The following is a 14,457-nucleotide window of genomic DNA, read 5'->3' as shown; positions in this document are numbered from 1 at the left end:
GCTTTAGTTAATAAATAATAATTTATTAATTACCTCTCTATTTTCTTATCTTATAATAAATAAATATATATATAAACCACCATTTATATAGTTACCTTACGGTTGAGTACTAACTGCAATGATCAACATTCTTTGTATAAGTAACTAACCAATACTTTCATAGGATTTTGCTATCCCTGAATGAGGTTTGTAACCTGTATTTGTGTGTGTGTGTATGTGTGTAAAAAGCACCCACTACACTCACGGAGTGGTTGGCGTTAGGAAGGGCATCCAGCCGTAGAAACACTGCCAGATCAGACTGGGCCTGATGCAGCCTTCTGGCTTCACAGACCCCAGTTGAACCGTCCAACCCATGCTAGCATGGAAAGCGGACGCTAAATGATGATGATGATGATGATATATATATATATATATATATATACATAGGGGAGAGGGCAAAATGAGTAATTTCTGATTTTTTGTTATTTGCTCCCTATCTGATTGAAATCATCACATTACAAGTATTAACTCATGATTTTGTACTGTTGTATTATCTTTGGGAATAAAAAATTGGTCAGCATAGTTGTTGCTGTTAGTTGAGAGAGTTAGAAATATAGTCTGGTGATAGGTACTTTTTTTTTTAAAGAAATTTTTCAACTTTTACCTGGGGTTGCTAAAAAATATCTGGATAACTTTTGGTGTTTAACAATCAACACTCTTTTCTCTTGGATCCCGTGTCAATTTTTTCCCACACTAAATTGGAGCAAAATGAGAGTGCTAAATCTCAATAATTTCTTCTCTTTAACTATATGGTGCATAAATAGAGCTGGAAGAGAGCCATTTCAGCAGATTGTGAAGAAGCTATAGAGAATATTTTAAGTTCAGTTTTTAGATTTAGACAAGTTTTGTGAATTTCATATAATGCGCCATTTTTCCATGATCCTCTTTCATTTGACTGGGATATTTAAAATTTTTGCGGTATTTCTGATGTCAAAGGATGAATATTGATGTGTATGAGTCTGTTTTCAAATGTAATTCTGAGGAATTAAAGAAGCAAATATACCTTGCCTCACTCGCTTTGCTCCAGCTAAAGTTGTCTTTTATATGCTCCAAGAGAACAGTGATAATCTTCTGAAATAATGTTCTGAATATGTTGTAGTGTTTTAAATACATTTTAGAGGTCATTTGCTTAGCTTATATAGTTTTAGTAAGGTAGTAAACAGTTGTAATTTTTTTAATTTTTAAATCTTACTCATTTTGCCCCTCGTCCACACACCTATACATAAACAAAACACATAATCGAGGAGGTGTTGAAAAGTTTCCGGCTTTGGATAAAAGAAAATACAGGAGGATTAGTTAATTAAGATTTTATTTAACATGTTCCCCTCTCACATTCACACACTTATTGCTGCGGTCCTTCAGTCTTTCTAAGCTCTCTAAAAGAACTCGGAAGACCGGGGCTTCAACCAGGCCTTTCGCGACACCTTTAAAGGCAGGAAATTTTCAGCACCCACCGTCCTGTATGTGCGTGTATATATACATACATATATATATATATATATATATATATATATATATATATATATATATTAGTTCGTTTAGATAACACTGTTTTAGCCAATACATTTAGTTTCCAACTTTTCCACTAGCTCAGAACAGGCTTCTCATAAACAAGATTGAGTCTTGAAGCCTTTTCGAATTTGTACCACAGCACTGCATCAGGTCCAATATAGAAGGGAAGAATTAATGTAGATACATACATATATCTTCGATAAAATACGGATATGAAAGTCAGCTTTAGAAAATTTTAAACCTGTTATGCAAATCATTTTTTAATGCAATTTCTATGTGTTTAATTTTTTCTAGTTTTTAAGAAATTTATAATTAATATTTTAACCGAATCTATGTTGTTATTTTATTAACGCAGGCAATAGTGCATAATTTTATTTTTACCGGAAGTGTTTTAAAACTGTCTTGTGTAGTATTCTAGAAAACCAGAAACTAATAAACTATCATGTATAACTGGAATGATCAACATATTTAAGATATAGGGTTCACAATGTGTACTTATTTAAATTTTAAGGGGACACCGAATATATAGGAGAATTCCTCGTTTTAATTTACTTCGTCTTTTGTGAGTGTATGTATGAAAGTTCCGTAGAAATAAAGTGCAGTGTGGGTGGTCTATAAGATTCATTGAATAGACATATTAGAAATATTGTTGAACCCAACAAAGATATATCCCCAAATGATACAACATTTTATGTTAGAAATCGTTTAGAATTATCTCTATATTATTATTGTTATTATTATTATTATATTGCTATATAGAACTCTTGTTTATAATTAATAAAACATAAATTGCTTTTTCTTGAATGCTATTACGAAGGTATTTAGGACGATTCATTATATAATTCTCTTACTATAATCCTACCTTAAAAAAAAAAAAATTACCTAGGTATATGTTATACAGAGAATGTCAACATTTTTCAAAAGTTCATGTTGACGCCTCGTCTAAAAGAACTTTTGACAAATTATCTAGCCACTTCGATTCCAGTTCAGCTATACAACCAGACTACTCTGAGAAGTATTTTGTTTCACGTATGCGGATAACTAACACACATATACATACATATATATATATATATATATATATCCTGAAAAAATTACATTTTTTTATGAATGAAAAAAAAATTAGGACGGAGAAAAAATATTTATTTGCTCCTTGTAGTAAATGAAATTATTCATTAGAAGGTAGAAATCCAAATGAATAATCTCAGGATATTTATGGGTTTGCAAACAGTTGCGGTTTCAAGAGATAATGTAAATGTTTCGTTTAGTTTTAAAGCTAAACAAATCTCAAAGCTGATATTACCTTTGTACTAGCGCCGCGAAATGACTGGATAGGTCCACGACGAAATTCCCCTTCGAAGCTATACATATTTGTGTGGAAAAAAAAGGAAAAAAAAAAACCAAAACAGTCAGATGAAGTAAGACGATCGAGATGATAAATGCTGAAGGGAAAACATATTTGCAATGTTAATGTAAAAACTGGAATCGACTTAATAACAATAGTGGCGGAACGATTTTCCCTACTTAAAGCAGTGTCGCGAAACGAAGCGCTCTGGGAAGCATGTCCGAAGACTTCTAATAGCTTTATCAAGTTAATAAACTTAATATTAAGAACAAAATTAGCTTTATTATTAACATTGTTAATTGTGTTCAGGTATTAAACTCACGTTTATCACTTGAATTACAATAATCATGATAAGATTCTACATTTTATTCTGTTCTCGCGAGAGGATTCTGTTACCGTACTATGAATTACCAGACTATTCATCACTTTCTAATTAAGCTTAAAACATATTTAAGACATGAGGCCTTACAAAAGTAACTGTAAGTCTACGTGCTGTAAGAAAATGCTGATTTTATCGAGGGTGAATTTTATTTTATTTTATTGTCGTTTCCGTGTAAGTAGATAGATAACTCTGCACACGCTTGCATTATATTCTGAACTCCTCAGTGAAGCACAGCTTAGTCGTAATCGCCAAAGTGTTGACGAACGAATCACTAAGAAAATATACAAGAACGTAAATTTATTGTTAACACATTACATTCTCAGTTAGATACTCCTTCATTGTTTTAGTCACTGCAATTTTCAAACAACAACAGCTTGTATCACCGGGACTAAGTAAGTTTGGAACGGTAATTATACAGCTTGAAATTGTATTTATCATTTAAAAATAAAATCAAGATTTTGAATGGAGAAGAGCACATGATTCTCTCACCGATTCATCTATATCTTGTTATGTAATCTGCGTATGAGTATGAGTATATCTGTGCGTGTACACTTGAAGTGGTGTGTTTGCGCGCGCGTGTGTGTGTATATATATATATATATACATAAATATAAACACACACACACGACGGGCTTCTTTCAGTTTCCGTCTATCAAATCCGCTCTCAAGGCTTTAGTCGACGCGAGGCTATAGTAGAAGACACTTGTCCAAGGTACCACATAGTGGGACTGAACTTGGAACCATGATTGATAAGCAAGCGTCTTTTCACATAGCCACGCCTGCACACCTATATATATATATATATAATTACAGATTGAGATAGGGGTTGTGAGTGCAACCCACCATGGGATAACATGTATCCAATATACTGCTAGTAAAGCACCCGACAAAGTTAATACATAAATGTTTAAGAATTGCGATGCAATTAATTCATTCACTGTATTATATGGGCAAAGGTAAAATGTTTTACCACAAATTAATAATACAAAATAAAGAAATGGAGAAATACATCTTAATCAATAATATATATATATATATATATATATATATATATATATATATTATATATATATATATATATTGAATCTTGCATGTGTTTAACGTGTACCTCCTTGCGACAATGTAAACTGTAATTTAATCAAAATATCTTTGGCCTGAAGAGTAGCCTGTGGTATACACATCGCTTGGATATTTACCACTTCTGAGGTTCCGCTCGCTATGAAACATGTAGCCCGGATCTTATCTATTTCATTCCGTAATTCGTGCATTCTAATTCGCACACTAGGCAACCCCGGTCGCCTACCGCGAAATACAAAAAGAACTTTTTTCAATTTAATATTCTTCGATACGAAAAAATCTACAACTTTCCGTCTCAATTAACCAATATTGTGTCTGAAAGTTGTTTCTTATATTTACTACATACACACAAAAGAAAACAGCGCAAAATGAACAAACAAAAAACACACATACACACATACACACAGCTGGAGACATCCAAAAGAAAACATCATATACACACAGGTGAAGACACTCAAAAGAAAATATCAAACGCACGCACACCAAAAAGAAGGAAAATTCTGATTCTTAAACAAGACACTCATCACAACATATACACCCATCAACACGCAGCTGATCATATTCCAAACATATTGAAAGAACATTCAACACAATACACACACACACACACACACACAGGTGGACATAAAATCCATTCAGTAAATGCTTTTAAGCCATTCCTTTGGCAGGAACACGCAGGATTTTTTTTTAGACAACAGACAACTACACCCCCTCTCTTTCTCTCTAACCCCTTGAACTCTATACCAAACTATATTTAAAGAAGATTTCAACGAAAAACCTCCAGACATGTATCTGATCCCTAAACAGAAGATAAACCGTTTTTACTTCAAATTTTTATAAATTCTTACTACTATTTGATAAGATGAAATTCATCATCAAACCAGTAATATTCTATATATTCTTTATATAATTTTAAAATCATTTTATTAAATCCATTCAAAATTGAAATGTCTTAGATTTATTTCTGTGATGTTTCCACCTCCAACTTTTATATATAAAAATTTGGGCGATCTTTCGTCTCTAGTAGACCTTTCCGTCGATTTCCGTAAAAAAAAATTTTTTATATATATGGGCTTGCGGGAACTTTTGAAGTAATATACATACATATACACATACACCGAGTAAAAAATTTCAGTTATCTCTTTCTTTCACACATTACTCTGTCTCTTCACACACACTAACAGAAGCACTTCACTTACACAACATACTGTCTGTCTCCCACACCCCATCAAACACACACACCACACACACACACAGGTGGACATAAAATCCATTCAGTAAATGCTTTTAAGCCATTCCTTTGGCAGGAACACGCAGGATTTTTTTTTAGACAACAGACAACTACACCCCCTCTCTTTCTCTCTAACCCCTTGAACTCTATACCAAACTATATTTAAAGAAGATTTCAACGAAAAACCTCCAGACATGTATCTGATCCCTAAACAGAAGATAAACCGTTTTTACTTCAAATTTTTATAAATTCTTACTACTATTTGATAAGATGAAATTCATCATCAAACCAGTAATATTCTATATATTCTTTATATAATTTTAAAATCATTTTATTAAATCCATTCAAAATTGAAATGTCTTAGATTTATTTCTGTGATGTTTCCACCTCCAACTTTTATATATAAAAATTTGGGCGATCTTTCGTCTCTAGTAGACCTTTCCGTCGATTTCCGTAAAAAAAAATTTTTTATATATATGGGCTTGCGGGAACTTTTGAAGTAATATACATACATATACACATACACCGAGTAAAAAATTTCAGTTATCTCTTTCTTTCACACATTACTCTGTCTCTTCACACACACTAACAGAAGCACTTCACTTACACAACATACTGTCTGTCTCCCACACCCCATCAAACACACACACACACACACACACATATACATCAATGCTCCCATGCACGGTAACTTCAAAAGAACTTCCCTCGTCATACAATCGCTTTCTCTTAGTCTCTTTCGCTCTCATTACTTCAAATGTTCCCGCAAGCCCATATGTAAAAAAAAATTTTTTTACGGAAATCGACGGAAAGGTCTACTAGAGACGAAAGATCGCCAAAATTTGTTTTGTATATACCTCTAATCTTTTTTCAACTACACACACACGCGCGCACACACGTGTACATGTATATATAAACGTAACTATGCCTCTCCTGGTCTCGATGGGTACTTTCTTCTAAACCAACTTTCACTATTCTTTCAATTCTGTCTTGACAATGGTGTTACTCCAGAGCATTGGAAAACTGCCAGTGTTATCCCTCTGTTCAAAAAAGGTGACCGCACATCGCCTGTCAACTATCGCCCCATCAGTCTTATTAGCTGCATCGCCAAACTGATGGAATCCTGTTTTAGAGAAACTCTCTGGAACTTCTGGAAGTCTCACAGCATCATCCAGCTGTCACAATTTGAATTTATTCCTAACTCCAGCTGCTGTAATCAACTCATCGAGTTTTTTGTGGACATTACCCGAATCACTGATGGTGGCTCCTGGGTGGATGTTGTTTACCTAGACTTTGCTAAGGCTTTTAATTCTGGGCCACACAAAAGACTTATGGTGAAACTCTCTGCAATCGGTGTAAGAGATGATCTCTATAACTGGTTGAAGTCCTTCATTATCGGCTGAAAAGAGGTTGTCACAGTTCTAGGACAGCACTCTTCACCCTATGAGATGACATCTGGTGTACCACAATAATCTGTTCTTAGCCCCCTTTTATTTATTGCATATGTTAACGACATAGAACTTGAAGAATACCACAGTGCTGAAATATGCAGATGACATTAAGCTGTATCTCGAAATAAAGAGGACAGATCCTGTACACTACAGATCTTTATTGCAATCAGACCTGGACACAATGCAGCAGTGGATCATGGACTGGCAACTCAAGCTGGCTGTGGACAAATGTACCACCATGCATTTTGGGAGGAAAACCCCAGCGTCTACTTACTCCCTCCGCAGCACTAATCTCAAAATGCCTTCTTGTGAACATGACCTGGGCATTATTGTCGACAGCGATTTGCGTTGGACACAACACATTACTAAAATTGCCAAGAAGGCTGAGGGTGCCTTGGCATCACTTACCAAGTCCTTTGTGAGTCGTTCTCCGGTTATCTATCTGAGGCTTTATATAGCTATGGCACGGCCTCACCTGGAATATGCATCACCGGTCTGGAACCCCTATCTTGCCCAAGATATTAATCGCCTGGAAACCGTTCAGCGACGTGCAACCAAGAGGATATCCTCCATCAGGCATTTGCCATATTCTGAACACCTTACTTCCTTGGGCATGGATACATTGAAACTCCGACGTCTGGCAGACACCCATAAAATTATTAACCATCTTACAAACAATAACTCTGAGCACCTTTTCAAACACCAACTGTCTAACACCCGTTGACATGTTTACAAAGTCAGAAAACAGCACAGCTCCCATGACTTTCGGAAACATTTTTCACGCTAAGAGTTGCTGAAGTATGGAACAAACTGCCGGCATCAGTTGTTAGTTGTCCTTTAAAACTTTCATGCTTCCTTAGTTTTGCCAACACTGATTTTCTCCCCTCCATACGCACGCAAGCATGTATCTGACTCAAACACTGTTCACTTTCCAGACATTTGTACATTACTGCATACGCTTTATAAGCACTTTTGACAGGTTGTGGTGCACCTGAGCACTGTATACAATAATTTCATTATTATTATATATACTTTACTTGTTTCAATCATTTGACTGCGGCTATGCTAGAGCACTGTTTTGAAGTGTTCGTGTCGAATGATTCGACCACAGGACTTATTTTTAAGCCTAATACTTATTCTATCGGTCTCTTTGCCGAACCGCTAAGTTGTGGTGACGAAAACACACCAACACCGGTTGTCAAGCGATGGTGGCTAGACAAACACAAAGACACACACTCATAGCATATCACACACACACACACACACATGGTGGTTGTCTAATCTTATGCAGAGTCTGACCACCTCTTGTACTTTCACCTAAAATCAATTATGGCGTCTGATCTGGCTTTTAAAACCAGCCAATGTATTGAAAAGACACCCACATAGATTGCATATATCTGATTTGGACCGCCAAGAACTGCATTTAAGTTCTGATCCTTGTGGAACTTAAAATGTCTTTTGAAGCCTCTTTTAGATTTGCAGACCTTATGGCATACACGGCCTTGAAAGGTGTGCACAGATATATAGGCAGACTACCACGAAGTCACTTGGAATGGATCCAAAAGCTGTAGAAACCGTTGCTTCGGATCGAGTTGGATGGCGAACAAAAGGATGGAGTGGAGTGAAAGCTTTTGGGGAGGTCAAGATGACACATGCAAGACTGAAGAAAGATTTAAAGAAGAATGTTGCGATTGAGACGGTGAATCTCAGCAACCGTTTTGTGCGCACGATTTGTGACAGACCATGCCTTTCTTTTGCTGGGCTCAAATCTCATCTACGGACTTATGAGAAACGAACCTCCACCAACTACTCTGCATATACGTGTGTACGACGGGCATTTTTCAGCTTCCGTCTGTCAAATGCACTCACAAGGCTTTAGTCGACCCGGGACTATAGCAGAAGTTACCTGCCCTAGGTGCCACGGAGTGGGACTGAATCTCGAATCATGTGGTTGGGAAGCAATCTTCTTACAATATAGCAACGCATGCGCCTACTTTCACACGCACACAATTTACACAAATTGTATTACTCAAAATTTGTAATTGATCTCCTTGGAGTTATTTCCCTTACCTTTGTTTCCTATTTGAACTCACCTTCCGGGAGATTTTGCGGAAAATTTTGATACGTTCACTCGCACGATTTTCACTAAGAAAAAGTAAAAGTCGGATTTTTTTGTGTGTAGAATCAAGTACTCCGACCTCCTAATATGCTGTAAACCCCTTATTTTTGCTCGGAAAAATGGTGGGTGGGAAACCACCCCCCATCATCCAGGAATCATTGGAATTTTTTTTTTCTTACGCTGAATGAATTCCGGTGACCTTCTAATATACCACAAAACCCATTTTTTTGTTCGAAAAACGGGGTGGGGTGGGGTGGAAGCCTCAGAAATTTCAATCCCCATCCCCATTGGGAAGTACAACCGGACGATTTTCACTAAAAAAAAAAACCTTCGGATTTTTGCGTGGAATCAAGTACCCTGACTTCCTAATGTGCTGCAAACCCCTTATTTTTGATCGGTAAAAAGGATGGGTGGAAACTGCCCCCCCTCCCCGGAATCATTGGAAAAATTTTTTTTTTTTAGTGAACGAATTCCGGTGAACTAATATGGCGGCGAGCTGACAGAAACGTTAGCATGCCGGGCGAAAGGCGTAACCGTATTTCGTTTGCCGCTACGTTCTGAGTTCAAATTCCGCCGAGGTCAACTTTGCCTGTCATCCTTTCGGGGTCGATTAAATAAGTACCAGTTGTGCACTGGGGTCGTTACAATCGACTTAATCCGTTTGTCTGTCCTTGTTTGTCCTCTCTGTGTTTAGCCCCTTGTGTGTAGTAAAGAAATAGGTGACCTAATATGTCACAAAACCCTTTTTTGGTTCGAAAAACGGGCTGGGATGCGGTGAAAACCTGCCCCCACCCAACTTTCAAATTTTTTTGCTCTTTATTTCTTTACCCATAGTTTTAGATTACATTTTGCAGAAATACGTTTTCAAGAGAGTTTGGACTACATTAGATTGAAAATTCAAAGATGTTTGAAATGAATAAGTGAAAATGCAGAGGTTATAGAAGTCAGTGGAGAGATAAAGAAGGATAAAACAAAAAACACACGTTAGTTTGTGTATGTGTATGAAACAACTAAAAGTATAGTATTAAAACAAAAATATATTTTTCATTCCTTAATCCCAGATTGCAGAATAGATTTGAAACACTAAAGCAGTTTCCCTTTGCAATTTTTGGTGCCAAAATCACATTTCATTTTTGTGTGGGGAGAGTGAGAGAGAGAGAGAGAGAGAGTGAGTGAGTGGTGAAGTTTACCTAAACTTTCAATGATTTAGCAATATATTATATATCATCATCATCATCATTGTTTAATGTCTGCTTTCCATGCTGGCATGGGCTGGATGGTTTGACTGAGGACTGGTAAGCCAGGAAGCTGCACCAGTCTGTTCTGGCAAGCTGGATGCCCTTCCTAATGCCAACAACTCCGAGAGTGTAGTGGGTGCTTTTTATGTGCCACCAGCATGAGGGCCAGTCAGGTAGTACTGGCAAGGACCATGCCTGAATGGTGCTTTATAAAATAATAAAAATTAACATTTTTTTTTTATGATCACTAAATTTAGTTATAACTGGTTTTATACCAAGCAACATTTATTCCTCAGTACATTTTAGTATACCAAAGTGGTTCATTTTTTAAAGTATATAATCTATGTATCAATTGGTATGTATGTAATAAAATTAAATATGGTCTGGGACAGCCAAGGACATGTGTAGGCTTGAAAGAAATGAGCCAGTATGCTTCACTGAATGTGCAATGTCAGTGTGCATGTTCGACAGAATATAAGCATCTTGAGGGCAAAGTTAAGCATAAGAGGCATCACATGCGGTGAGCAAGAGAGCTGACTGCGCTGGTATGATCATGTGGTGCATATGGAGGACAGCTTGCATGTAAAGCAGTGCTACTCTCTAATTGTGGAGGGAACCTCTGGTAGTGGTAGACCCAGGAATTCATGGGACGAAGTGGTGAAGCATGATCTTTGAACTTTGAGCCTCACAGAGGCAATGACTGGTGACAGACACCATTGGTGGTATGCTGTGCTTAAGAAGACCTGTGAAGCCAAGTGAAATCATAGTCATGGCTGATACTGGCATCACATAACTGGCACCTGTGCTAGTGACACATAAAGAGCACCTTTTGAGTGTTGGGCCTCATGAAGGCAAAGTGGTTGAGTTCCTTTTGAGTGTTCGGCTTCACTGAGGCAAACTGGCTGAGTTCCTTTCAAGAGTTGGGCCTCACAGAGGCAAAGTGGCTGAGTTCCTTTCGAGTGTTGGACCTCATGGAGGCAATGACTGAGACCATTGACATTATGTCATGCTTGAGAAGAAGACCCTTTAAGCCAAGGAAAATCGTAGTCATGGAAAATACTGGTGTTATGCAAATGACACCTGTTCTGGTGGCACGTAAAAGTGCCCATTACACTCACAGAGTGGTTGGCATTAGGAAGGGGATACAACCATAGAAAACCATGCCAAATTAGACTGGAGTCTAGTGCAGCCTTCCAGCATACCAGCCTTGGTCAAACCGTCCAAACCATATGAGTATGGACAATGGACATTAAATGGTGATCTTAAAACTTTTATCATTCGAAAGCTACTTTGAATGTTTGATATTTAAAAAAACCTCTTCTTTGTTCTAATCCTTCAACTATATATATATGTGTACTTACTATAATCATTGATATTTCTTGTTTTCATTCACCTATCTATGTTGGGACGATTTAGACACTTTCTAACAGTAAAAGTATTTGTATCCTTGCAGAAATCCATGGTTATTTAGCAATTGTCTTAATCTCTTAGAAACTAATGAAGCCTGATCTTATCTGAATAAATAAATAACAGCATTCTAGTAGTTCTCAGATTAAAACAATTACTAAATAACCGTGGGTTTCTTCAAGACATACAATCCCTATCAATCCATTATAGTAATTGCAGTGAGTATAGTATGATGGGATTACCTGAAATTATATAAAATTAACCTTTGAATGTAATAGCTATGTACAGCTATTAATGAGATACCTCACGAAAATACCTCCTATTGGATCAATGCTCTTTATTTGACTTTCTGAACTTGCTAAGGTTTATCTGCATTATCATTTACCTAATTCAAAATTCAAATTGCTAGGGGAAACCAAAGAACTTTTAGAGGCTTATCCCAATTATGCTCATTTCAGGTTCATAAATAATAAGAAAGATAAGGTTTCTTCTAGAGATCTAGCTCCTTGCAGATATAACTTGCATCATGCTATGCTGGTTACTTGTGATATAAAGTCAATCCAAACTGGAGTAGTAAATAGGCCAACTGTAGTTCACGAAAACACAAAATAGATCAAAACTGTCTTATTCTTCTTCATACTCCTATGCTTACATCTGATAGTCCTCTCCCTCCTGTAGAAATTCTGAATGTGTACCGTTTTAAAAATTATTAGAATTTGTTAACTAGTTAAGGATTTAAATCTTTCCACCACCCACAGTGGGCAGTACCACCTACTTTGGGAACTACTGTGTTAAAGCAAGAGAAATCAGTGATATTTCCTAATTTCTAATTGTTGTGACACATGAAGAGATTTCTTTCTTTCACTATTTGTTACATTTTCTGTAGATAGATGCTAGTTATAAAATCTTAGATACATTAAATATTTACCAAAATTGTCCTTGTGCATTATTTACCCTGAAACTGAACATTTAACTCACCTTTTAAAACACACTATAGCTGCTGGAGTGGAAATCTCAAGTTGAGGAATTTTATCCTGCAGTCATGTGTCTATAAATGGTGACAACAGACTTTCAAGTTTATCAATAAACCGGCTTGCCTTGTTAATAGGTACTCCATCAAGCTCAGATGTTCAATTAAATTGACAGCGTACTAAAATTGATAATTGATTCCTAAAATTTTCATGTAGCATTTAAATGCTTCTTAGGAACACCTAACAAGAATATGTAATTTTTATTCAAGGAGAAAAATTAGTGATTTTTGAGAGTTTTAATTTTTTTGTCCAAGAATTATGAGGGTGAAGTATATGGTTATTTATATGATTTTATGTTTGTGCTTAAAAAGAATATTTTTGAGGTTTCTGTTTATGGAGGCAATGCAAATTTAATGTGAGATGCTTAGATTTCATATGGATAATGCACACATGTGAAAGTCAGCTAAGAATGAAGAACAGCAGCATCTGCACAGGAGTGGGTGGTGCTAGAGGTGACGGCTACTCTATATACAGGATGATGTGAGTCAAGGGACATAATCTCAGAGTACATCATAGATAGTAACATGCTGGTCAGACAGAAACCCATCAGCATATTCTGCAGTGACATGGTTAGAAATGAATCTTCCAATGTAAGAGACAAACGAAGCTCACAGGCAGGTAGCTTAGTCAAGAGATACATGACACTGTCAAATGCTTTACTTATGTCAATTGCAGACACTGCTTCACTGCTTTCACTGAAATTCTCAAGATCAAGGACCCACTAATAACTGGCTTTCCAGATCTTGCTATATGGAAGCTTTACTGGTGATAACTGAGGAGGGAGATTCTAGGTTTTAATAAAGGTGATTGTTAATAACAATTTCCTTGATCTTTGAAATGTTGGAAGTGTGAGAAATAATTTGATAATTAGCAGAATAAGAGAGATTACTCTTGAGGGTTGTATGCACTGCGATATCTTTCATAAATTGCCATTTTCTTCTTCTGACACATCCTCCACTTCAATTACTCTCATCTTTAATCATGAAAATGTTTGACAATGACTCAAATTGCTGGTTAATACAATTATTCCTTCTGATTTTATTTGTATGTTTGAGATATTCTCGTTGCTTGAGTTTACTGATTTCCCTGTTGCTTTTGTGATGTGTAATGGAATGAAGGGCCAAAATCATAGAGGGTGTTTTTGTCTTGTGATCATTTTAATGACTATTCCAGAAAAGGTTTTGCCTTTGGTATATTGGTTGAAGTTGTTATTGTGGCATGTAATGTAGCAAGATATTGTTCCAATTGTTGCTTTTAACAACTTTGCAGTGTTTCACTGCTTTTTTGAAATTTAAAAAACTTGCAAACATTTTTAGATACAAACGTTTACCAGTTTTCTTTTATATCACTATTGTACTAAATTATGGAAACTTTCATCACACAACATTTACATAGAAATAATTAAAGAAACTACAGACTTGTCACACACCCTCTGAAATACTAGATTATACTGCAATAAAGCAGGACAGGTAAAACTCTAATAGGATGATCTAGCAGGTGACAGTGGACATGTCCATACCAGCACATGTGACAGTACAGACATGTAGAAAAAGTGGAGGTAGAAATTCTATACAGTGTACCCAGTGCAGACTATGGACATATGTGATGCAGTGGAATCATAGGAA

At 36.3% G+C, this 14,457-nt stretch overlaps 1 protein-coding gene across 1 annotated transcript in view; it reads right to left on the bottom strand.

The window, feature by feature from the left end:
* The window catches only part of LOC115222120 (ubiquitin-protein ligase E3C), a 64,445-nt gene extending 61,420 nt beyond the window's left edge, over positions 1-3,025 (bottom strand). The window contains exon 1 of the mRNA XM_029792250.2: positions 2,855-3,025. Coding sequence (XP_029648110.1) covers positions 2,855-2,920 — 66 coding nt within the window. The 5' untranslated portion in view covers positions 2,921-3,025. The remainder of the gene's footprint in view (positions 1-2,854) is intronic.
* Positions 3,026-14,457: the final 11,432 nt, after the last annotated feature.

Source organism: Octopus sinensis, linkage group LG19, assembly GCF_006345805.1.
Source record: "Octopus sinensis linkage group LG19, ASM634580v1, whole genome shotgun sequence".
In the NCBI taxonomy this organism is placed as follows: Eukaryota; Metazoa; Mollusca; class Cephalopoda; order Octopoda; family Octopodidae; genus Octopus; species Octopus sinensis.
This window is presented reverse-complemented; position numbering and strand designations above follow the sequence as displayed.